The sequence below is a fragment of the Eurosta solidaginis genome, unplaced genomic scaffold, assembly GCF_040869045.1.
Source record: "Eurosta solidaginis isolate ZX-2024a unplaced genomic scaffold, ASM4086904v1 ctg00001065.1, whole genome shotgun sequence".
Lineage (NCBI taxonomy): Eukaryota > Metazoa > Arthropoda > Insecta > Diptera > Tephritidae > Eurosta > Eurosta solidaginis.
The window spans coordinates 652,125-676,917 of record NW_027136910.1 but is presented as its reverse complement, the minus strand read 5'-3'; the positions used below and the strand labels follow the sequence as shown (position 1 = coordinate 676,917).

General features: G+C 40.6%; 1 protein-coding gene across 2 annotated transcripts in view; it reads right to left on the bottom strand.

The window, feature by feature from the left end:
* LOC137235762 (uncharacterized) overlaps positions 1-24,793 on the bottom strand; it is a 133,601-nt gene that overhangs the window by 33,072 nt on the left and 75,736 nt on the right. The window contains exons 4-6 of one of the 2 annotated variants that reach the window (XM_067758614.1): positions 21,380-21,462; positions 21,196-21,315; positions 17,021-17,297 (exon numbers count right to left, since the gene is read on the bottom strand). In XM_067758614.1, coding sequence (XP_067614715.1) covers positions 17,116-17,297; positions 21,196-21,315; positions 21,380-21,462 — 385 coding nt within the window. In that variant the 3' untranslated portion in view covers positions 17,021-17,115. Of the gene's footprint in view, positions 1-17,020; positions 17,298-21,195; positions 21,316-21,379; positions 21,463-24,793 lie in introns of those variants that run through there. The other variant, XM_067758613.1, reaches the window with a different exon arrangement.

Genomic DNA, 24,793 nt, shown 5'->3' with positions numbered 1-24,793 from the left:
CAACATCAGCGCTGAAATCGAGCGAAGAATCAATCTTGCCAATGAATGCTACTTTGGACTAGGTAGGGAATTGAAAAGTAAAGTTCTCTCTCGGCGAACGAAAATCATACTCTACAAGTCACTTATCGTACCCGTCCTGCTATATGGGGCAGAAGCATGGATCATGACAACAGCAGATGAAGCGGCTTTGGGAGTGTTCGAGAGAAAAGTTCTTCGAAAGATTTATGGACCTCTACGCGTTGGCGATGGCGAGTACCGAAGAAGATTTAATGATGAGATGTACGAGCTATACGCAGACATCAACATAGTCCAGCGAATTAAAACGCAGCCGCTACGCTGGCAAGGCCATGTTATGCGAATGAATGATGATGCTCCGGCCAAGAAAGTGTTTCTATCGGAACCCGCCTATGGAAGAAAAGGTAGAGGGCGGCACCCACTCCGTTGGAAGGACCAGGTGGAAAACGATTTAAACTCCTTTGGTGTCACCAATTGGCGCGGGTTGGCGGAGCGAAGGAGCGACTGGCGCGCCTTGTTGGACGGCCATAACCGTTTAGGCGGTTAAGCGCCAATTAAGTAAGTAAGTAATATATTGTAACGAATTTACTGCAATTCCGCTTATTTCAAATATTATACTAAGGTTCGAATCACTAAACTGTTGAATAAATAACTCCACTTCTCAATAATGCAAAATGGCCTTTATTAAAGTAAAATAACACTACTATTGCTCGACAGATAGCGTACTTAATTCAAAACTGATTGTAGCGCCTCTACTGTTGCTGCCTTTTATACTCTTTGATTTCCTCGTTGCATCTTCTAGGCGCTTCCAGAATTTACTTAGTTACAGCTATAAAATTATAACTACAAATGCACGTGTATAGCTTCTCATATGCGCGTGTATTTGTGAGCGAAACTTCCACAATTATAATTGCATTCTTTTGGGATCATCTCAGATAAGATATATGGATGTGTTTGTGCGTTTCTTCTCCGCTGCGTGTACGTACATATGTGTAGACATAATGATTGAATTATTGATGTGCATCAAGTCACTGCTTAGCATCGGCTTAGAGATGATAGTATCCCTTAGTGCTGCTAATATTCGTTACACTGCCCTCCATCTAAGTCTGATCGTTCCGATAAAACAAATCTCTCGATCTAAACGCTGCTAGCCTCTCCAAATGAACCACTTTCATTTTGGTTCGTGGTTTGCCAATGGTTTGTATGCGGTACACTACATCGTTGATCCGTTTTATAACTTTGTATGGGCCTTCCCAATTACACTGCAATTTCGGGGACAAACCTTTTTTTCGTTGTGGGTTGTATAACAGCACCAAATCTCCTTTCTGAAACCCTTCCGAATTAATTGCTTTATCGTACCTCGCTTTCATCTTGTCACTAATAATCTTTGCTCGTTGCCTTACCAGATCGTGTATCTCTCTCAGCTCTTCTTCCAAGACACCAGGAGATTTCTTGGCATTTCTCTCCGCATCGGCATCTATCCCATACTTCAAATCAGCTGGCAGTCGAAGGTCATTGCCAAAAATTACCTTTGCGGGAGTTTGGCCCAATGTCTCATGCCCTTATGGTACTTGTCTACTACTTTCCTTAAATGCTCCTCCAATGTTCTATTGAAAAGTTCCACCATACCATCGGACTGAGGATGCAATGCAGTTGTCCGTGTTTTTCGAATGCTCAACTTCTTGCACATTTCTTGGAACACAGCTGATTCAATATTCCTGCCTTGGTCAGAATGTAACTCCATTGGTACACCATACCTTGCAACCCAATCGTTTGTAACCACTTCGACTACTGTTTCCGCTTCTTGATTTGGGATTGGGTATACCTCTGGCCATTTGCTGAAATAATCCATTACCTCCAGTACGTATTTGTTTCCGCGGTTGCTAGTAGGAAATGGACCTGCGACATTCATGGCGATCCTTTCTAATGGTGCACCTGAAATATACTGCTTCATCTGGCCATGACTTCGTGTTTTGGGCCCTTTCGCTCTGTTGCAAACTTCGCAGTTGGCAACCCACTCGGTTACCGACTGACGGCAACCAACCCAATAGAATATCTGCTTAATTTTCTTGAGCGTCTTCGTGATTCCAAGATGGCCTCCACTTGGACCATTATGCAGCTCGCTGAGCACGTCAGGATTCCTCTTTCTGGGAACAACTATCAGTTTCTTTTTGCATTGACCACCCTCACTCTCCCATACTCGATGAAGGCAACCGGATATCAATTCTAAACTGTTCCACTTTGCCCAATATGACTTCGCAATGGGACTCTCTGCTGACGTCTCTTCTCTGTTTGGTCTTTCGTTTCGTTCGAGCCATTGCATAACATGTGATAGATCTGTATCTTCTAGCTGACGCTTTCTTAGTTGTTCCTTGTCTCAATCATCCGTACACGTTATAGTCATTAGCCGGACATATATAATGTCTTCTTTAGCCTCGGCCTTTGAACAGTGCTTGCATTCCAAACTACATGGTCTTCGTGACATTGCATCAGTATTTCCATGGGTACCACTTTTCGATGCTCAATGGAAAAGTCATAGCTTTGTAGTCGCTCGATCCACCGTGCCAATTGTCCTTCCGTGTTACGGAACTGCAGAATCCATTTCAACGCTGCGTGATCTGTCCTGACACGGAATCGCTGGCCGTAGAGGTATTTGTGAAAATGTTTAATGCACTCTACCAATGCCAACAGCTCTCTCCGCGTAACGCAGTAGTTCCTCTCTGGTTTTCCAATCGAACGGCTGTAATATGCTGTCCATCGACCAGTTGTGACAAAACGGCTCCTATAGCATATCCACTCGCATTTGTATCTAGAATAAATGTTGCTCCTGGAATCGGATATGCTAACATTGGGGCAGTGCACAAACGCTCCTTCAGTGTTTGGAAAGCCACTTCTTGCTCCTTCTTCCATTCAAAAGCTTTATTTTTTCTTGTAAGCTCATGGAGGCTATGGGCTACGCTGGAAAAATTTGTTACAAATCGGTGGTAATATGTGCACAGCCCAAGGAAACTTCTCAATTCATGTAGGTCCTGTGGTCTTGGCAAATCCTTTACAGCCTCTATCTTTTCGTTCGCAGTGCAGATGCCCTCTGTCGTTACCTTGTGACCCAAATAATTTACTTCCTTTTTAAACAGCGCACACTTTTTGGGACTTAACTGCAGACCAGCGCCAGCTATTCTCTGGAAAACTTCCTCCAAGTTCTTAAGATGTTCATCAAAGTTCTTGCCCAATACGGTGATGTCGCCCAGGTACACCAAGCATGTTTTCCAATGTAGTCCTTTCAGTACGTGATCCTAAAGTCTCTCAAAAGTAACTGGTGCATTACAAAGTCCAAAAGGCATCACTGTAATTTGCCAAAGCCCATCACCGACACTGAAAGCTGTTTTCTCTTTATCTTCCTCCTTCACCTCAACTTGCCAGTAGCCGCTTTTCACGTCGAGTGTGGAAAACCATTTCGTACCAGATAGCGAGTCCAGAGTGTTGTCAATTCTTGGCAATGGGTAGCTATCCTTTTTCGTAACGTCATTCAACTTCCGGTAGTCCACGCAAAACCTCAACCTCGCAACCTCTTTACAAGTACTACCGGTGAGCTCCATGGACTAGCTGATGGTCGGTGACGCCGCTGTCGCCATTTCTTATATGAGTTGACTCACAAGTTCCCGCTTCGCCAGTGGAACACTACGTGGAGCTTGACGGATCGGCCTCGCATCTCCAGTGTCAATATGATGTTTCACAACGTTGGTGCGGCCTGGTTTGGAACCATCCTGGTCAAATATGTTCGCATACTTTAGGAGCAGTTGTTTTGCCTTACTCTGATAGGCTTCCCCTAGCCCCTGCATCCATGCCGTGATGTCATTTGAAAGATCAGTATTACTAGATGAAACGTGTTCCTGGAGCTGTTCGCAGTTAATAACAAATTCAGCCTCTTGGCATCTTCCCAAAATAGCTCCTTTGGTCAGTTTGAGTGGTGACTTGAACTCATGGAGTACTATTACCGGAATACGTCCATCTTTTGTCATAGCCAGGGTTTTTCCTACAAGTATGTTGAGTGCTGATTTGTTTGCTGCTTCGACACCCCACAATTTGTTTGTCCCATAATCTCCATTAACCTTTGCCCAGATGACTGCTTTGGATTTTGGTGGTATTTGCGGGCTCTCTTCCACCAGCACTCGTTTATTGCTGTAGCCCTTCTCATAGCCGAAATTAAGTGGCACATCCATGTTCTTATATCGCATCGTCTTGCTTTGCATATCGATCTTGATGCCTTGGTCGATTAAGAAGTCCACTCCAATTATGATTTCATCAACAATTTCTGCCACTATAAAATTGTGTAGTACCGTGGCGTTCCCAATTGCTACTTCACATGCTACTTCTCCAATTACCTGGGTGTCCTCTCCCGTGGCTGTACGTAATCTTGCTCCAAGCAATGGTCTTATCTTCTTGTTGACTAAATCTGATCGAATGATGGAATGGGATGCACCCGTATCTACAGTCAGTAAACGTTCCTTTCCATCCACATGTCCTCCGACAGTAAGATTGCTTGACCTTCTTCCAATTTGCGAGATAGAGATTATGGTGCATTAAATTGAGGGAGCCAGCTGTCGCCCCTTGTGGCTGACTCTCTTGAGTTTAACGATTGAGTGGACTTGGAGATTTGCTCATCTCCGTCAGCTCTGCTACGGCCACCCAGATTGTTGGAACTATTAGGACCGGTGATGCAATGACGTGCAATGTGGCCTGGGTTGCCGCACTTGAAACGTTTCATAACTCCAGAGTTTTCTGTTGTGATCCCTTCAGTGCTTCCAAAATTGTGTCCACCCAATCTGGCCTTTCTACTTCCACACGATGGGCTTTGTACGCTGGCTTACTCAAAAGTGAGGCAGTTTCCTGAGTCAATGCATGGGATACCTTTTCAGCAAATGTTTGCTTTGTGTTCGCGTATGTGGCTCGCTTCGTTTCGACGTCCCGTATGCCGTTTATAAAGCTCTGAATCTTTACCCTTTCAGTGTATTCCACAGTCCGCATTTGCAAGATGAGCCAATCTTTCAACATCCGAAGCAAAATCCTGCAATGTCTCATTTGCTTTTTGGTAACGGTTTTGCAACTCAATTTGGTATATCTGTTTTCTATGCTCGCTTCCATAACGTCTCTCTACAGCGGCCATCAATGCTTCATAGTTGTTCCGCTCTCCTTCAGGAATCGTCTGAGATGCTCCCAAAAGTATGCAATTGTAATTGTGGAAGTGTCGCTCACAAATACACGCGCATATGAGAAGCTATACACGTGCATCTGTAGTTATAATTATATGGCAGTAATTAAGTAAATTCTGGAAGCGCCTAGAAGATGCAACGAGGAAATCACAGAGTATAAAAGCACCAACAGTAGAGGCGCGAGAGTCAGTTTTGATTAAGCCCGCTATCTGTCGAGCAATAGTAGAGTTATTTATTGTGAAGTACTTTAATAAAAGTCATTTTGCATTATTAAATATTGGAGTTATTTATTCAACAGTTTAGTGATTCGAACATAGCAGAAGGTTGCAAATAAGAGGATTTGCAGTAAATTCGTTACAATATATACATTTTAAAAGTCTATAACAGAGGTCGGTTACTAACACGCACCCTAAAAGACTTAGATTGACCTCAGTATTAATAATCCGAAGGCGGAAAACAAAAATTTTGAGTTTTTAATTGAGTATTACCGAAGAAAAATGCCGATATATGATAAAGCTCTCTAAATGGGACGAAGAACACTCACATAGTGGCGATGATATGAAACCAATATTATTAAAATAAAGCGAAAAATATGATAAACTTTGATTACAAAACAAGTGCATAGCCATAACTTAATCCAAAATAGCAGATATATTAATTTTTGATACAAAACAGCTTGACTTAAGGACGAAACCATTATTATTTTATATAATGAGAATATGTTTGAATCAACGCTCATATACTATTCGCCCTATATGTTGCATGTATATATTCGCCTCGATAAGTGCTTACGATTTACCATTGCATCCTAAAATGTACTTGTATGTACTTTTGATTATTTTTGATTTTTTTATGATTTTTGATTTTTTATACTCAGTTGAGCAGAGCTCACAGAGGATATTAACTTTGATTGGATAACGGTTGGTTGTACAGGTATAAAGGAATCGAGATAGATATAGACTTCCATATATCAAAATCATCAGTATCGAAAAAAAATTTGATTGAGCCATGTCCGTCCGTCCGTCTGTCCGTTAACACGATAACTTGAGTAAATTTTGAGGTATCTTGATGAAATTTGGTATGTAGATTCCCGGGCACTCATCTCAGATCGCTATTTAAAATTAACTATATCGGACTATAACCACGCCCATTTTTTCGATATCGAAAATTTCGAAAAACCGAAAAAATGCGATAATTCATTGCCAAAGGCAGATAAAATGATGAAACTTGGTAGATGGGTTGACGTTATGACGCAGAATAGAAAATTAGTAAGATTTTGGACAATGGGCGTGGCACCGCCCACTTTTACAAGGAGGTAATTTAAAAGTTTTGCAAACTGTAATTTGGCAGTCGTTGAAGATATCATGATGAAATTTGGCAGGAGCGTTACTACTATTACTATATATGTGCTAAATAAAAATTAGCAAAATTGGATGAAGAACACGCCCACTTTTAAAAAAAAATTTTTTTTAATTCAAATTTTAACAAAAAATTTAATATCTTTACTGTAAATAAGTAAATTAAGTCAAAATTCAACTCCAGTAATGATATGATGCAACAAAATACAAAAATAAAAGAAAATTTCAAAACGGACTCGGCTTCGCCCATTTTCATTTAGTTTGTCTAGAATACTTTTAATGCCATAAGTCGAACAAAAATTTACCAATCCATCTCAAATTTGGTAGGGGTATAGATTCTATGACGGTAACTGTTCTCTGTGAAAATGGGCGAAATCGGTGTAAGCCACGCCCAGTTTTTATACACAGTCCACCGTCTGTCCTTCCGCTCGGCCGTTAACACAATAATTTGAGCAAAAACCGATATATCCTTACTAAACTTAGCCCACGTACTTATCTGAACTCACTTTATCTTGGTATAAAAAATGGCCGAAATCCGACCATAACCACGCCCACTTTATCGATATCGAAAATTACGAAAAATGAAAAAAATGCCATAATTCTATACCAAATACGAAAAAAGGGATGAAACATGGTAACTGGATTGGTTTATTGACGCAAAATATAACTTTGGAAAAAACTTTGTAAAATGCGTGTGACACCTACCATATTAAATAGAAGAAAATAAAAAAGTTCTACAAGGCGAAATCAACAGCCCTTGGAATCTTGGCAGGAATACTGTTAGTGGTATTGCATATATAAATAAATTAGCAGTACCCGACAGATGATTTTCTGGATCACCTGGTCCACATTTTGGTCGATATCACGAGAACACCTTCACATATACATCTAAGGGCCACTCGCTTTTAAAACCCTCATTAATACCTTTAATTTGATATCCATATCGTACAAACATATTCTAGAGTCACCCCTGGCCCACCCTAACGGCGATATCTCGAAAAGGCGTCCACCTATAGACCTAATGCCCACTCCCTCTTAAAATGCTCAGTAACACCTTTCGTTTGATACCCATATCGTACAAACATTCTAGAGTCACCCCTGGCCCACCCTAATGGCGATATCTCGAAAAGGCGTACACCTAGAGACCTAATGTCCACTCCCTCTTAAAATGCTCAGTAACACCTTTCGTTTGATACCCATATCGTACAAACATTCTAGAGTCACCCCTGGTCCACCTTTATGGCGATTTCTCGAAAAGGCGTTCACCTATAGAACTAAATCCCATTCCCTTTTAAAATACTCATTACCACCTTTCATTTGATACCCATATCGTACAAACACATTCTAGAGTCACCTCTGGTCAGCCTTAATGGCGATATCTCGAAAAGGCGTCCACCGATAGACCTAAGGCCCACTCCCTCTTAAAATGCTCAGTAACACCTTTCATTTGATACCCATATCGTACAAACAAATTCTAGAGTCAGCCCTGGTCCACCTTTATGGCGATATCCCTAAATGGCGTCCATCCATAGAACTATGGCCTACTCTCTCTTAAAATACTCTTTAATACCTTCCATTTGATACACATGTCATACAACCACATTCCAGGGTTACCCTAGGTTCATTTTCCTACATGGCGATTTTCCTTATTTTGTCTCCATAGCTCTCAACTGAGTATGTAATGTTCGGTTACACCCGAACTTAGCCTTCCTTACTTGTTTTTATTATTTTCAATAATCGGAAAAAATCATGATTTTTTTTTTATTTTTGTTTTTAATCAATTGAAAAGTAATCATTAAAAATAGAAAATAATGGCAAGAAATCATTAAATGGCGTTTCAAGAAAATAATCAATGGAACGGCTAATCATTACCATTAGTAATCATTATTTAACAGGTCTGGTTCCAAATATGAGCCAAATCGGAACACAAATGCGATTTTTGTGAATATCTCGATCCTTGCGGCACCTAGCGGCGATTTTTTTTCATATTATTGCATTGTCATCGGGTTCTGAACTATACTCCAAGTTTCAAGCCTGTAGCTTATCGGGAAGTTACTTAAATTTCAATTACTAAATTCATGCCAGTCAAATCAACCTAAAGAAAAACGTTTAAGAATAACCTTTATTTTCGGAATCAGGGTGATTTTACATGGGAATTTCGAAGTACCGTCTCTGATGCATTTTGGCTGTAAACCAATGTAATTAGCTTCACTTTATTCACGGAATTACAACGTCAGGGTAATATCGAGACCCTTCCGGGATTATTTCTGGATGGTTTTCGGGATCCGTCCGGCATCCCGTCGGGGTAATTTTGGGACATTTTCGGGACTATTCCGGGATTATTTGGGGACCCTTCCGGCATCATTTCTGGATGGGTTTCGGGATCCGTCCGGCATTCCGTCGGGGTATTTTCAGGAAAAATTATTGATGGTTTCCAGGATCATTACGGGCCTATTTCGGGATCATTTATTTATTTATTTCAGTCATCGAAACAAGATTTCTTACAGACTATGATCATGTTTACATATTTAATTAAATAGTGCAAATATGCTTAACTTAAAACAATAAAGGCTGTCGTTAAAGTTTATTTGCGGAGCGAATGTGTTACACAGGCGAATGATTCTGGATATCGGTTCATTATAAGAATAAAGCGACCTATGTGAACCCTCAGTAAACTTTCTGGGATTTCTGAGATTAATATTAGATTCCTGTACTCGAAACAGAATAAATATATCTGGGCAGTCAATATTGCCAGATAAAATATTGTAGGCAAATAACAGCGACAGATATGACCTTCTGTCCGCAAGAGATTGTAAGCCAAGGAGTTTCCTCCTTGAGGCGTAACTTGGAATGTCATTTTCGATAAACACTCTTTTCATAGCAAATCTGGTAAATTTCCTCTGGATCATCTCTATTTTATCAGAGTACTTTGTATAGTATGGGTTCCAAAAGATCGTATAAAATACTCCGTACCAAAGCAATATAGAGTGTTTTCAGAGTCATATATTCCTTAAAATCTTTGGTGTTCCTGATTATGAAACCCACCATCGAGTACGCTTTAGAAGAGACTAGATCAATATGTTTAGAAAGAGTTAATGTTGTGTCAAAGATAATTCATAAATCCTTAATTTCGGATTTACGCAACAAATCAACGCCATCCAGAGAATAGTTGAAAGTATAGACATATGCGCGGCGGCAATAAGAGACAACGCAGCACTTGCTAATGTTTAGGCTTAGGTTATTGATGGTACACCAATTTAAGAAGAAGTCTTGCTGAAGTTTTTGGCAATCGAGAAGGCTGTTAATATTGAGGAATATTTTGGCATCATCTGCGAACATTAAGCACTTTGACGATATGATATAGGACGGTAAGTCGTTTATGAAGAGTAAGAATAACAGAGGGCCAATGTGAGTTCCTTGAGGAATACCCGATGTGGCATAGACTTCAATGTTCGAGCGTATTGAGTTTATTATCACCGACAATTTCCTACCAAAAAGAAAACTTCTGAAAAAGCTCAATAAAGTGCCGGAAACACCAAATTTATTGATCTTCAGTAAAAGAATGTTATGGTCTACTTTATCAAAAGCTTTTGTGAAGTCGGTATATATGACATCTAGTTACGAATATTGTTCCATTGCAGTGATAATGTTGTTTGAAATAAGAGATAGATTAGTGACTATTGATTTACCTGGCAACAACCCATTTTGGCAGCTAGTTAGGGCATGCTGAACATGTTCCAGAAGTTTTTTGTTTAGTATGTGATCGAAAATTTTTGGAAAGACCCCCTGCTTTACTATAGCTCGATAGTTGGAGATGAGGCTTTTGTTTTCAGATTTGAAGATGTGTTCAATTGAGCATGACTTCCAATAATCTAAGATTATTCCTTGGCGTAAACATGTCTTAAAGAGTTTGGTGATTGGTTTTACTAGAGAATCCACGCACCAAATGAAAAATATTGGGGGAAGACCATTAGTGCAGTTGAAGCTTGGTTTAAGGTCTAAGATTGCATCTGCAACATCACCCTCAGTGATAATAAATGCGTCAATAAAATTAAAATCAATTGGTCTTGAAATTGTAGAAGGAGTGTCTTCGGACTGGTAGCTTTCATAAACTTCTTGAAAAAATGAGGCAAACAGATTGCAAGTCTCTAGCGTAGTATTGGATACACAGCCTTTGTATTCCATTCTATCAGGTATGCCGCATGATTTACGCCTAGAGTTCACGTAATTCCAGAACGAAGACGGATTGAGTTTCAGGCTGTCTTCAATTTTGGTTATATATTGATTAAAGAGATATTTATGAATTCTGTCAAATTCGCTTTTATAATTGTTGAAATTATGAAGGTCCACGGGAGACTTTGAGATTCTGTATTTTTTTAGAGCCTTATTTTTAATGTTCTTTAAATGGCTTAATTCCGCGTTGAACCAAGGCGGTTTATTTTTGGGCTTAGAGGATTTCGAAGGAACAAACTTGGTGACGGCATCAGAAAGAATGTCACAAATATTTGTATATATTAAGTCTGGATCTTCTATGAAAGCTAAGAAATCCCAGTTCGTGCAATAAAGAGAGTTATTCAATGCATCGAAGTTGGCTTTTCTAAAAGATAATAAAGGTTCGTGGTTCACATTAAGTCGCTGAAAACTTAGAAATTCGAATTTAATAGTTAAAGCTTTATGATGAATTGTGTTACGTGATGCAGGTGACAAATTCAATTCACATGCCAATTTGAGATCTTCTGTTGCGAATACTAAATCCAATATTTTATCATTAGAATTTGCAAACTAATTTAATTGTTGAAAATTGTTAGATAAGAAAAAACTAGTGACAGAAGATTCAATATCGGATTTAATATTAAAAGGTAGTAGCCAGCCATTGTCATATGACCAAATAATGTCAGGTAAGTTAAAATCACCCATAACTATTATCTGCCCATTTAGTGCAACAGATTCACTGACAAAGTTTATGTTATTAATATGTTGTTCATAAACATTAAAACTAGAGTTAGGCGGTATATATGATATCAAGATGTAAATATGTTTGTCATTTGAAATTGATACATCTATGCAGACTTGTTCGACTAACATATCAGCAAAGGGCAACACTAACAAACTGCTATTTAGGCTTGTTTTAGCTGCTAATAACACTCCTCCACCTCGAGCGCAGCCACTAGCAATAGGGCATCTATCATGGCGATAAACAGTGTAATGGTTGTCAAAAAACTCGGAGCTGGAAATTTGTGCACAAAGCCAGGTTTCGGAGATAGCAACAATATCATATTCACGTAATGATGAAGCAATCCTAAATTCATTTGATTTTGTTCGTATACCACTTGCATTTTGATAGTATATTGAAAATGATTCAAGTGATATTGAGCCAGTTAGCCCGTTGACATACTCCGCTCCCTCTTGAAAAGACTGAAATGGACGGATTTTAACATTAGCAGTCCATAGCTTTGCATCAAATATAGCATCATAGTGACATGGAGATACACCGAGTTTGAAGCTTATGCGCCTTAATTCATTGATATTTGCATCTTTCTTCACAAGCGGAAAACACGATAGATGGTCGCGAGTAATCCCAGTGTGCTTTGTAACGTAAGAGATAATATACTCTCCTTTGACGGTATTTTTAAAATAAGAGAGGTGAATCCATCTTTTCTTAGCAACCACATCAAGCTCCAAATTATCGTTCATACCAACCACGGGGGCGGCATTTAGACTTGTTTTAGCTGCTAATCTGCATTTTGGCATTATGGGGTATTTTCCGGCATCATTTCTGTATGGTTTTCGGGATGCCGTTGGGGTAATTTCAGGACTTTTTCGCGAGTAATACGGGATCATTTGGGACCCCTTTCGGCATCATTTCTGGATGGTTTTCGGGATCAGTCCGGGATCCCGTCGGGTCATTTCGGGGCTATTTCGGGATCATTTGGTGATCTTCCGGCATCATGGTTTTCGGTATCCGTCCGGGATCCTCTCAGGGTCATTTCGCGACTATTAGGGGATCATTTGAGGACCTTTCCGGCATAATTTCTGGATGGTTCTCGGGATTCGTCCGGGATCCAATCGGGGTCATTTCAGGAATTTTTCGGGATCATTTGGGGTCCCTTCCGGCATCATTTATATTGGTTTTCGGAATCCGTCCGGGATCCCGTCGGGGTCATTTCGGGACTTTTTCGCGACTAATGCGGGATCATTTGGGGTCCTTTCCGGCATCATTTTTGGATAGTTTTCGGGATCCGTCCGGGATCCCGTCAGGGTCATTTCGGGACTATTGTGGGATCATTAGAGGACCTTTCCGCCATCATTTCTGGATTGTTTTCGGGATACCGTCGGGGTCATTTCTGGACTTCTTCGGGACTATTTCGTGATCATTTGGGGTCCCTTCCGGCATAATTTCTGTATGGTTTTCTGGATCCGTCAGGAATCCCGTCGGGGTCATTTCGGGACTTTTTCGGGACTTATACGGGATAATGTGAGTAGTCTTTCGGCAGCATTTCTGGAAGGTTTTCGGTATTCGTACGGAATCTCGTCAGGATCATTTCGGGATCATTTAAGGATGGTTTTCATGATTCGTCCGGGATCCCGTCAGTGTAATTTCTGGACTTTTCCGAGACTATTTTGGGACCCTTCCAAGATCATTCGGATTTCCGCATCTGTCCGGGATCAAGTCAGGGTCATTTAGGGATCCGTTCGAGATCCCGTCTGTGTCATTTCGGGACTTATTCGGGACTATTTCAGGATCATTTCTCGATGGTTTTCGGGATCCGTCAAGGTCATTTCGGGACACTTTCGGGATATGTTGGGGACTCTTTAGGGATCATTTCGTCACTTTTTCTGTATTATTTCGGGATCATTTGGAGACCCTTCCGGCATCATTTCGTGATGGTTTGCCGGATCCGTCAGGGTCATTTTGGGACCATTATGGGATCATTTGGGGACCCTTTCTGGGGAGTCCTTTTTTGGGAGTCCTTTCAGGATTTTTTTGTTAATTTTTTGGGATAGTTTTGGGACCCTTCCGGGATCATTTCTGGATCCATGCGGGATCCCATCGAGGTCCTTTCTGGACTATTTCTGGATCATTTTCGGAACCTTCCAGGATCATTTCTACATAGTTTTCGCGAGCTGTCGTGGATCGCCTCGGGGTCATTTCGGAACTTATTCTGAACTACATATGTCGGAATAATTTAGGGACCCTTCCTGTATATTTTCTGGATGTTGTTTGAGATCCGACCGGGAGCCCGTGAGGGTCATTTCGGAACTTTTTCGGGACTATTTCGGGATCATTTTGGTACCCTTCAGGTATCATTTCTGTGTCGTTATCTGGATAATCGTGTCGTTGTCATTTCCGGTTTTTTTGGGACTATTCCGGGAGATTTTGGAGACCCTTCCTATCAGATTATCAGCTGATTTAGTTTCTTGTTTTTACTCAATCACAAAAATAAAATGCATTAGTTAGGAACAAATTTTTAAACAGACAACTGTATGTGTTAACTTTTATATTGACAGTGGAACAGCAATTAAGACAATAATCTCGCATAGCACAGCATCTAAATGCATGTTAGAGTGTAAGCAGTCTCTGGAGAGAATTGGGACAGGGACAAGCATACATTTATATTGGGTCCCAGGGCATAAGGGAATAGATTGGAATGAAAAAGCGGATGAAGAAGCTAAAGAGGGCGCATCCCTTGAAGCTCCCAATTAGACCGGGCGAGAGGAAAGGCGTAGTTTCACGCGCGGGGCTGTAAAGTGTCGAAGATTATTTGTAGGTCTTACCACCTTAAATAAAGTTGCTTCTATCATTAAAAAGAGAGGACTGTAGACTCATGACGGGTATTCTCACTGGACACTGCCCTCTGGCGTCACATGCTTTTAAATTAGGCTTGGTCAGTGATAGCAGATGTAGGAAGTACGGACTGGAGGAGGAAACGATCGAGCACGTTCTGTGCTCTTGCCCTGCGCTTGCCAGGCTGAGACTCCAGGAGTGATACAGCAGTCAGATCTAGAAGCAGAAAGTAGCTTAAGTCCTAGGAAGCTTCTAGTATACGCCAAGAGGAGGGAGTCATTTTATAACATACGTCCTGGTTTTTGATAGGGTTTGTCAGTTGTTCGTTAAAACAAACTTCTGGTAAAACTACGGACTCATTGAATCTTTTTTTTATTTCCTCATGGACCGGCCAGTTCAACCTAACCTAACCTTATCCGAAAGGTTTCCGTATCTTCAACCGTCAATCCAATAATAATTGAAGCATTCGTGTCTCTTTGCTACCATGAGGCATCTCGAGATTCACGAACAGGACTTTCAATGAATTCCCAAACCTTTTCCATCTTCATAATAAGCTGAATTCTATATTTTCACAGCTCGTGTTTATCGCGATATAATGTCGTAATCGCCAAACTTAGATCAGCCATATCGTAAGGTTGGGTTAGATTTAACTGGCCGGTCCATGAGGACCTCACGTAGACTGATTGAGTCCGTAGTGTTACCAGAAGTTTGTTTTAACGACCAAACTGAAAAACCCTATCAAAAACGAGGACCTATGTTATAAAATAACTCCGTCCTCTTGGCAAATACTAGAAGCTTCCTAGGATTTAAGCCACTTGCTGCTTCTAGATCTGACAGCTCTGTCACTCCTAACAGCTGGAGTCTTAGCCTGGCAAGTGCAGGGCACGAGCACAGAACAAGCTCGATGGTTTCCTCCTCCAACCCGCACTTCCTAATTCTGCTATCACTGACCAAGCCTAATTTAAAGGCATGTGACGCCAGAAGGTAGTGTCCAGTCAGAATACCTGATAGAAGCAACTTCCTTAGTCTAAGGTTGTAAGACCTACAGCCCCGCGCATGAACCCACGCCTTTCCCGCTTGGTCGATCATGTGCACCTCTGGCTTTTGCTTAATCTCGCCCAGTCCAATTGGGACGTCTACGGAGCAAGCTTCAAGAAATGGGACATTTTTAGCTAGCTCTTCTGCTTTTTCATTCCCATCTATTCCCATATGCCCTGGGACCCAATTTAGATGTATGCTTCTCTCTGTCCCCCTTCACTCTAGAGACTACTTACGCTCTAACATGCACTTAGATGCTGTGCTATGCGAGATTATTGCCTTAATTGCTGCTTGACTGTCAATATAAAAGTTAACACGGTTGCAGCTTAAGCTATTCTCTTCCAGGGTTTCTACTGCTTTGTTTACGGCTAATATTTCCGCATGGAAAACGCTACAGTAATCCGGCAGCCTGTAGGATCTTTTTATTTCCGGATCAGCACAGTATACCGCAGACCCTACTCCTTCCTCTACTTTGGAACCATCGGTGTACACATGTATCGCCTCGTCCGCCATTTGCACACCCTTGCGCCAACCGTCCACCTCTATTGTGGCCTTAAGATCTCCCTCGAAGCGCAGATAGGGAATCAGGTAGTCTGTTCGTCTTGAGATTGATGACGCTATACTACTATGGCCATATGGTCGGCGCTTTAGCTGTCCCGAGGCACCGAGCCTGGTTGCGGTCGTTAATGCATTGTTCTGTGCTACCAGGTCTATAGGTGGAATGTACATAATGGCATACAGTGCAGCTGTGGGGGTTGTTTTCAGGGCTCCCGTAATGCTAAGCATTGGTAGTCTGCATACCCCTCTAATTTTTTGAGGTATGTTGTTTTTTGTGTGGCTTTCCACCAAACAATAACTCCATAGTATAGAATAGGGCTTACAATCGCTCCAAAAACACAATGAGAAAGAGAGGGCGATAGGCCCCTCGTACACCCCAGCATTATTTTACATGCATAGAGTGGCGTTGAAGTCTTCTTGACCATCTCCTCCACGTTGAGCTTACATGACAGCTTATTGTCTAGGATGATTCCTAGATATTTTGTGCAAGGTTTCCCCTGTAAGGTCACCCCTCCCAACTTAGGCCTGGTCAAATATCCGTCTTCTACGCATTGACTTTCAACCCGACATTACATGCCCAGGTATGAATATCCCGAAGCGCCAGATCAATCAAAGAACTAATCGTTGGAAGGCACTTTCCACTTATGACAATTGCAACGTCATCTGTGTAAGCCGTAAGTACTACGGGCCCCTCATCGAATCGTCTGAGCAGTTGGTTGATGACCAGCGTCCACAGCAGAGGTGATAGCACCCCTCCGTGCGGCGTGCCCCTGTCCGCTGATTTCGTGGCCTCGTACAATCCCCATTGTGATGTAATCTTTCTGCAATTTAACATGCAGCCGATCCATCTGATTAAGGCAGGATGTACTTTAATGTAATTAAGACCATCCATAATCGCCAATTTTGCAACATTATTGAAAGCCCCGGCAATGTACAAGAAGACTCCTAGAGCACACTCTTTATATTCCAGGGATTTCTCTATGCTTATTACCACCCTATGCAATGCGGTGTCTAGCCATATCGTACAGTGTCAATAGAATTACCGAACAAACAAATTACAAATGTAAAATATTTCATAATTCTCTATTTTGTAATCAGTTTCAAAAATTTTCAGTTTTATAATAAAGTTTCTGACAATTACAAATGAAAACTAAATGCCTATAACAAGCAAAGTTCCTGCAGGCCGTGGTGGGATTCCATAATTTCCGCATTGCCTGTGATCGATACGGTAGAGTTGATTTACGTCAATCCCTTTCTGCCTTAACCTATGCATGTACAGGGTTTCAAGCCAACCCGATTGAATGTCAGATCGTGTATAAACCCAAACGAGTTCTAAATTTTGGAAGAGAAAATAATGTTATAAATATGTTTATATGTGATTTTTGAATGGCATGTAAAATTATGACTACGTTCGTCCATTTGTGCAGCATTCTTCAAATTTTATTAAAGGTATAAATGGATTGTTGAAATCTAATCCATTATGTAGACTTTTGGTTCAAAGACTATTTTGAAGATAAGTGTGGGAATGATTTACCCACATCCCTTTTGGAATTTGGTTTGTTAACGAAATTATTACGATGTTCAGTGTCATTGTTTTTTCTGCATTCCAATATTTTGTAGAACAAATAGCTAAAACATATTGCAAATACATAATACACGAAGCCCAACAATACAGCTGTCTTTTGCTTAATGTTAATTTGAGAGTTGGTGAAAATCTCATATTAAAAACTTGCCTACCAATTGTTGTTTGAGTTTCTTTTTAGAGCTAACGTGTCAGATTTGAGAACAAGGCTAACGTTAATTTGGGATTTTTAATTAGAATTCCCAAACCCATCACAAACATGATGAATGAACAATGCAGAGAATCAAATTGGGATCCAAATTTTTCTACAACTTTTGAGAATTTTTGTTCTGTTCCTTTCTCGGAAAAATTGCCAATTGAAACTTATTGTAATAGTATTGGCGCTACTTTTCTCTTCTCTGCTATGCTGCCGAAGGCTTCCACAAAATAAATTAAAAGCGCTATTCTGTGCACTTGGACAAATTCACCATCTTGCTTATTTGTTATTTGTCAAGTTTGACAATTTATCAAGTAGATAATTGCTACTTTATGTAAAAAATAAAAAGTTTTTTCGCTGACAAATTGTCAATAAGTCAAACGCTCTTGTTAATTTAATTTATAGGGATAAATTTAAACTAGAATTCTGTTATTGTGCGATCGAGAGAAAATGGAAGAAGATTTATTACTTTTGCTATTATTGTGCGAGGACCCTCCTTGATTGGATTTTTGGGGTAATTTCTGGGTGGTTTTTGAAACTCCCTCGGGGTCCTCCCTGGGTCATTTGGGGGTCGTTCCGGGATCTTTTCGGAGACTCTCTCGGGGTAATTCGGGTTCTTCCGGGATGGTTTTGGGGAGTCCCCAATGCCCACCAAATTAACCCGAGGGAGTCCCCATAACCATTCCGGAAGGTCCTCCAAATTACCCCAAGGGACCCCGATGGAATCCCCAAAATCATCTCAGAATATCCCCCAAATGACCCCGAGGAAGTCCCCAAAAAATCCCGGAACGACCCCTAAAAGACCCCGAGGGAGTCCCAAAACCATCCCGGAATGTCTCCCAAATCACCCCAAGGGAGTCTTCATAACCATCCCGGAAGGTACCCCAAATTACCATCGAAGAAGTCCCCAAAACCATCCCAGAATGTGCCCCAAATGACCCCGAGAGAGTCCCCAAAAAGATCCCGGAACGACCTGCAAATGAACCCGACGGAGTCGCCAAAACCTCCCCGGAAAGATACCGAGGGAGTCCCCATAAACATCCCGGAACGACCCCTAAATGACCCCGAGGGAGTCCCCAAAATGATACAGAAATAACCCCCAAATGACCCGAGGGAGTCCCCAAAGTCATGCCGAAATGACCACCAAAAATCCAGCGGATTATTTTTTCCTATTCCCATTTCGGGGTCAGCAGCACAAAATGAGATATATCGCTCCAATTGTTCATGCGTAGCACGTTCCACTTTTGATTTCCTTGAAAAAACTATGATTTTAAAATATTTGTTACAAAAAATAATGAACAATATTTACTTATGTTTTTTTCTTACGTTTTTTGCATTTCACGATTCTTGCACTAAACAGCTGATTTCTGTTTACTTTATTTAGTTCACCACAATATGATGAAAAGCACAAGTACTTTGATAAATTATTAAAAATGTATTTGATAAAAATAAGTAGCCATAAAGGAGTAAAAAAATTTAAGAACTTATAATACTTGTTAATAAAAAGAAAAATAGAAAAGGTTTTGATAAAAACTTGATTTAATTAAAACGAGTACAGATATTTGATAAAAAAAATTCGAAAAATAACTTTTTTATTTAGAAGTAGTAAAATAAATAAACAAAGAATTTTTTTGGAAATAATTAGTAAACACAAGTAAGGAAGTCTAAGTCCGGGTGAAACCAAACATTACATGCCCAGCTGTACACTTGAAATGCTGTTGTTGTTTGTTTTGTGTTCTTAAAATTGTTACAGGGTTGCACAATAATATATATGTACATATGGTTCTATTCTGAACTAATTCTTCTTCGAGTTATGGTCCCGAAATTTGGGAAATGAAATGCTATTCATATAAAGCTATTTTTTGCAACGATATTGCTTATTTTATTCGTTCACGACCCTTTTAAAAATCTTTTATATAAAAGTGGGCGTGGTCCTTTACCGATTTCGTTAATTATTCTTCAAAGCATTCCTTATAGTAAAGGCAAACTCTCTGCCGAATTTTGTTACGATAGGTTTCACGATTTTTGATTTATGATTAATAATATTTGTAAAATTGATTTTATCACAAGTGGGCGGTACCACGCCCATTTTAAAAAAGTTTTTAAAATTTTCACACGTCAAGTTCCAACATTCTAGGTGTATTATTTACGAAATAATCAGGATTTTTGTGTTTTCCAAAATGTTATATATATAAAAAGTGGGCATGGTTATCATCCGATTTCGCACATTTTCAATACCAATCTATTCTGGGTCCAGATATGCTCGTGTACCAAATTTGGTGAAGATATCTCAATATTTACTCAAGTTATCGTGTTAACGCATCGACGGACGGACGGACGGACATGGCTCAATCACATTTTTTTCGACACTGATGATCTTGATACGAGTATACGGAAGTCTATATCTATCTCGGTTCCTTTATACCTGTACAACCAGCCGTTATCCAATCAAAGTTATAATACTCTGCGTACAAGCTGAGTATAAAAACTAAGTAATTTTTTGAAATAAGTATAAAAAATATAAACAAGTATTTAGTAACAAGAACAAAAAATTCATAAAATTTGTGAAAATGTAACAAAGTAGAAAGAAATTATTATTAATTTTAATGACTTCATTAATGATTTCATTAAAATTAGTAAAGAATATTGGTAAAAAAAATGTATTTAAAAGAAGAAAGAAATATGTAAATTTAGAAAAAAAACTTATAAAAATAAAAATAATTAGTAAAAAACGGCGGGCTCATTCATCCTATTTGACGTCCTCACGGATCGGTCAGATCAACTATACATTGCAATACATTTTAAAATACATATCCTGTATGTGAGAGAGTCGTATTAGCGTGTGCTCCTATATCTTCTTTACTGCCTTTATGGCATAGGGAATGAGAATAAGTTGGCGGAAATAATTTTTAGTAAAATAAGAATTTATGTATGTTTGTTTAATGGTGTGTTCAGTTTATATTTATATTTAAGAATTCATGAGCTTAACACCGGCTTATAATAATTGAATTTCAATTATTATGTTTTTTTCTAAGAGAAAGGCTACTGCAGTTTCACCATGTGATTCACGGTTCGAATCTCGGTGAAACCTTTGATAACATTACAAAATTGCCTGATGATGATTACGTTGGCGGTTTTCGAAATGGTCCATCGCAATATGCCAGTAAATGTTTCTTTCTTTTCAGTTTCTCTTAGAAAAAAACATAATAATTGAAATTCAATTATTATAAGCCGGTGTTAAGCTCATGAATTCTTAAATATAAGTATAAAATAAGAATTGTACAACTGATTTTCCACCAATAAGAAAACCGCTTCCATTTATATTTATATCGCTCAAATGATCTTGCAGACCATTCGCTTTCGGTGACGAACATGCTTAATAGGGACCTGGTCTGGCGGCGTTCGGACACACACAAAAATCGAAATGCTTAGTCAAATCAAAACTTACTAACCAGCGTGCTCTGAAGACGATTCAAAATTCTGGCAGGCATAGATGATAAGTAACTCTGAATCACTAAATAGAACTTTGTACCTAAGATTATTCCAATCAATCTCTCCAGTTCCGGGATTAGCTGCAAAATATAAATAAAATTTATAGTTTACATTTCTTAGAAAGATATGATTATAATAACATACCTCTTGGCCAATATGTAATTCGAAATTGTGCTCCACAATTCGAAGGGAATTTAAGTGATCCGACGCTAACAATTGGGGTCTCCCTAGTAATTGTGAAAAAAATGTGTTAAGCTGCTGTGTATATTTTCAAAGTAAACAACAAGAAGAGTATGTGAACGCTACTGCGAGTTTAAAGAGGAAGTGAGACGCGTTTGCAGGAGGAAAAAAGCATAGGCAGAAAGGCATGAGTGTGAGGAGCATGAGCTGTTAGTCACCAGAATGACGCCTGCAAATTTTAGCAAACAAATTCGACGACAGACGAAAAATTCTTAGTCCGGGGTAAAATACTGTCAGAATTAAAACGATTACCTTTTAACCGATGTTCAGAGAGCACTTAGATTGTGCAGGGAACACTTCTCTGACCTTCCAAATGTAGACAGCGATGTACCTATCGCCCAACTTTGAGCCCGCAATCGATGAACTTATGTTCCTCCACCCGACTATGACGAAATCAGAATATCAATAACCAGATTAAAAAACAACAAGACCTCGGACGATCAGTGACGTAGTGAGATTTTCTTGCGCCCGGGAAAAATATTTTTTTGGTTTGCTCGCAAAACTGACGTTGAGCAACACCATCAGCTCAGTCAGAATTGGGAAAACCCTCTTCGAGTAGTTCGAAACTAAACGAGGTTTCAGAGAGGGTGACCCTCTATCGTGCGATTTCTTTAATTCGTTGCTGGAGAAAATTATACTAGCTGCAGAATTTAATTGCTCTGGAAAAATCTAATTCTAATCTATCTAATCTAATATCTAATCTAATATCTAATATCTAATCTAATCTAATATATATATTATAAATGGGAAAGTTTGGATGTTAAGATGTTTGGATGTTTGGATGTTTGTCCAGACGTTTGTCTTTGTGACTCAATAACGCAAGAACGGCTGGACCGATTTGGATGAAATTTTGCACACATATAGCCAATAGTCTAGAAGTATCTACTAGCTATATATTTTTCAAAAGGGGCGTGGTCCCCGCCCCCTAGGAACAGTTATAATTTAATTATTATATTTTTTCGTCTTTGCGACTGAATCACGCCAGAATGGCTACACGGATTTTGATGAAATTTGGGACACAGACAGTAGTCTACTAGCGAAATTTTTTTCGAACATGGAAAGAGGGGTGGGGGTCCCATGACCCCTTCGAGAAATTATTTTTCATAATTTTTACACATTATAACTTTACGTATACTGGCCTTCACCAATATCACAGACTCAAGGGGTCAAATAAGTCGAGGGCTTACAAAGCAAGCAGTGACACCCTCCGCCCGCCCCCCTTTATCTCCCCCTCTGGTGTAAAATCCATAAATTGTTATAACTCAATCTAAATTTTCTCCTAAATCAATAGTTTTTGGTATCTGGTACATACAGAACGAGATCTAGACAATTTTGGAGGAACGATCAGTGGTCCTCTCCTCTACTCCCGCCATCCGCCCTCCATCAATTGTTTTTATTAGCACGCTTTTATTAGCTTTACCTGTATATTTCTATCTAACTTTTTATTCGCTCCAATGCGCCTGCTGCCTTATTAACATGGTTTTATAATTAGCTTCACCTTATTTGTAATCCCGTAAGGGTCATATCGAGACCCTTCCGGGATCATTTCTGGATGGTTTTCGAGATCGGTCCGGGATTACGCCGGGGTAATTTCGGGACTATTTCGGGATCATTTTGGGACCCTTCCGGGATCATTGCTGTATAGTTTACGGGATCCGTCCGGGATCCCGTCGGGGTTATTTTGGAACATTTTCGGGACTACTCCGGAATCATTTCGGGACTATTTCGCGATCATTTGGGGACCCTTCCGGCATCATTTCTGGATGGTTTTCGGGATCCGTGCGGGATCTTGTCGGGGTCATATGGGGACTTTGTCGGGATCATTTGGGAGCTCTTCCGGCATCATTTCTGGATGGTTTTCGGGATCCGTCCGGGATATCGTCGGGGTCATTTGGGGACTTTTTCGGGATCATTTGGGGGATCTTCCGGCATCATTTCTGGATGGTTTTCGGGATCCGTCCGGGATATCGTCGGGGTCATTTGGGGACTTTTTCGGGATCATTTGGGGGCTCTTCCGGCATCATTTCTGGATGGTTTTCGGGATCCGTCCGGGATCTCGTCGGGGTCATTTGGGGACTTTTTCGGGATCATTTTGGGGCTCATCCGGGATCATTTCTGGATGGTTTTCGGGATCCGTCCGGGATCCCGTCGGGGTCATTTCGGGACTTTTTCGCGACTAATACGGGATCATTTGGGAACCCTTTCGGCATCATTTCTGGATGGTTTTCGGGATCCGTCCGGGATCCCGTCGGGGTCATTTCGGGACTTTTTCGCGACTAATACGGGATCATTTGGGAACCCTTTCGGCATCATTTCTGGATGGTTTTCGGGATCCGTCCGGGATCCCATTAGGGTAATTTCGGGACTATTAGGGGATCATTTGGGAACCTTTCCGCCATCATTTCTGGATAATTTTCGTGATCCGTCCGGGATGCCGACGAGGTCATTTTGGGAATATTTCGGGATCATTTGGGATACCTACCGGCATCATTTCTGGATGGTTTTTGGGATTCGTCCGGGATCCCGTCGTGGTCCTTTCGGGACTTTTTTTCGACTAATACGGGATCATTTGCGGACCCTTTCGGCATCATTTCTGGATAGTTGTCGGGATCCCGTCACAGTCATTTCGGGACTATTAGGGGATCATTTGAGGACCTTTCCGGCATCATTTCTGTATTGTTTTCGGAATCCTTTAGGGATCCCGTCAGGGTCATTTTGGGACTTTTTCGGGGCTAATACGGGATCATTTGGGGATCCTCTAGGGGTCGTTTCGTGACTTTTTCTGTTTTATTTCGGGATCATTTGGGAACCCTTCCGGCATAATTTCTTGATGGTTTGCCGGATCCATCAGGGTCATTTCGGGACCATTTTGGGATCATTTGGGGACCCTTCCGAGATCATTTCTGGATCCGTCCGGGATGCCGTAGGAGCCATTTCGGGATTTTTTGTTACTTTTCCGGGATAGTTTTTGGACCCTTCCGGGATCATTTCTGGATCTGTGCGGGATCCCATCTGGGTCATTTCCGGACTATTTCGGGATCATTTTGGGATCCTTCCGGAATCATTTCTGTATGGTTTTCGCGATCCGTCGTTGATTCCCTCGGAGCCATTTCGGAACCTTTTCTGGAGTATGTCGGGGTCATTTGGGGACTTTTTCGGGATCATTTGGGGGCTCTTCCGGCATCATTTCTGGATGGTTTTCGGGATTCGTCCGGCATCCCGTCGGGGTCATTTCGGGACTTTTTCTCGACTAATACGGGATCATTTGCGGGACCATTTGCGGGACCTTTCGGTATCATTTCTGGATAGTTGTCGGGA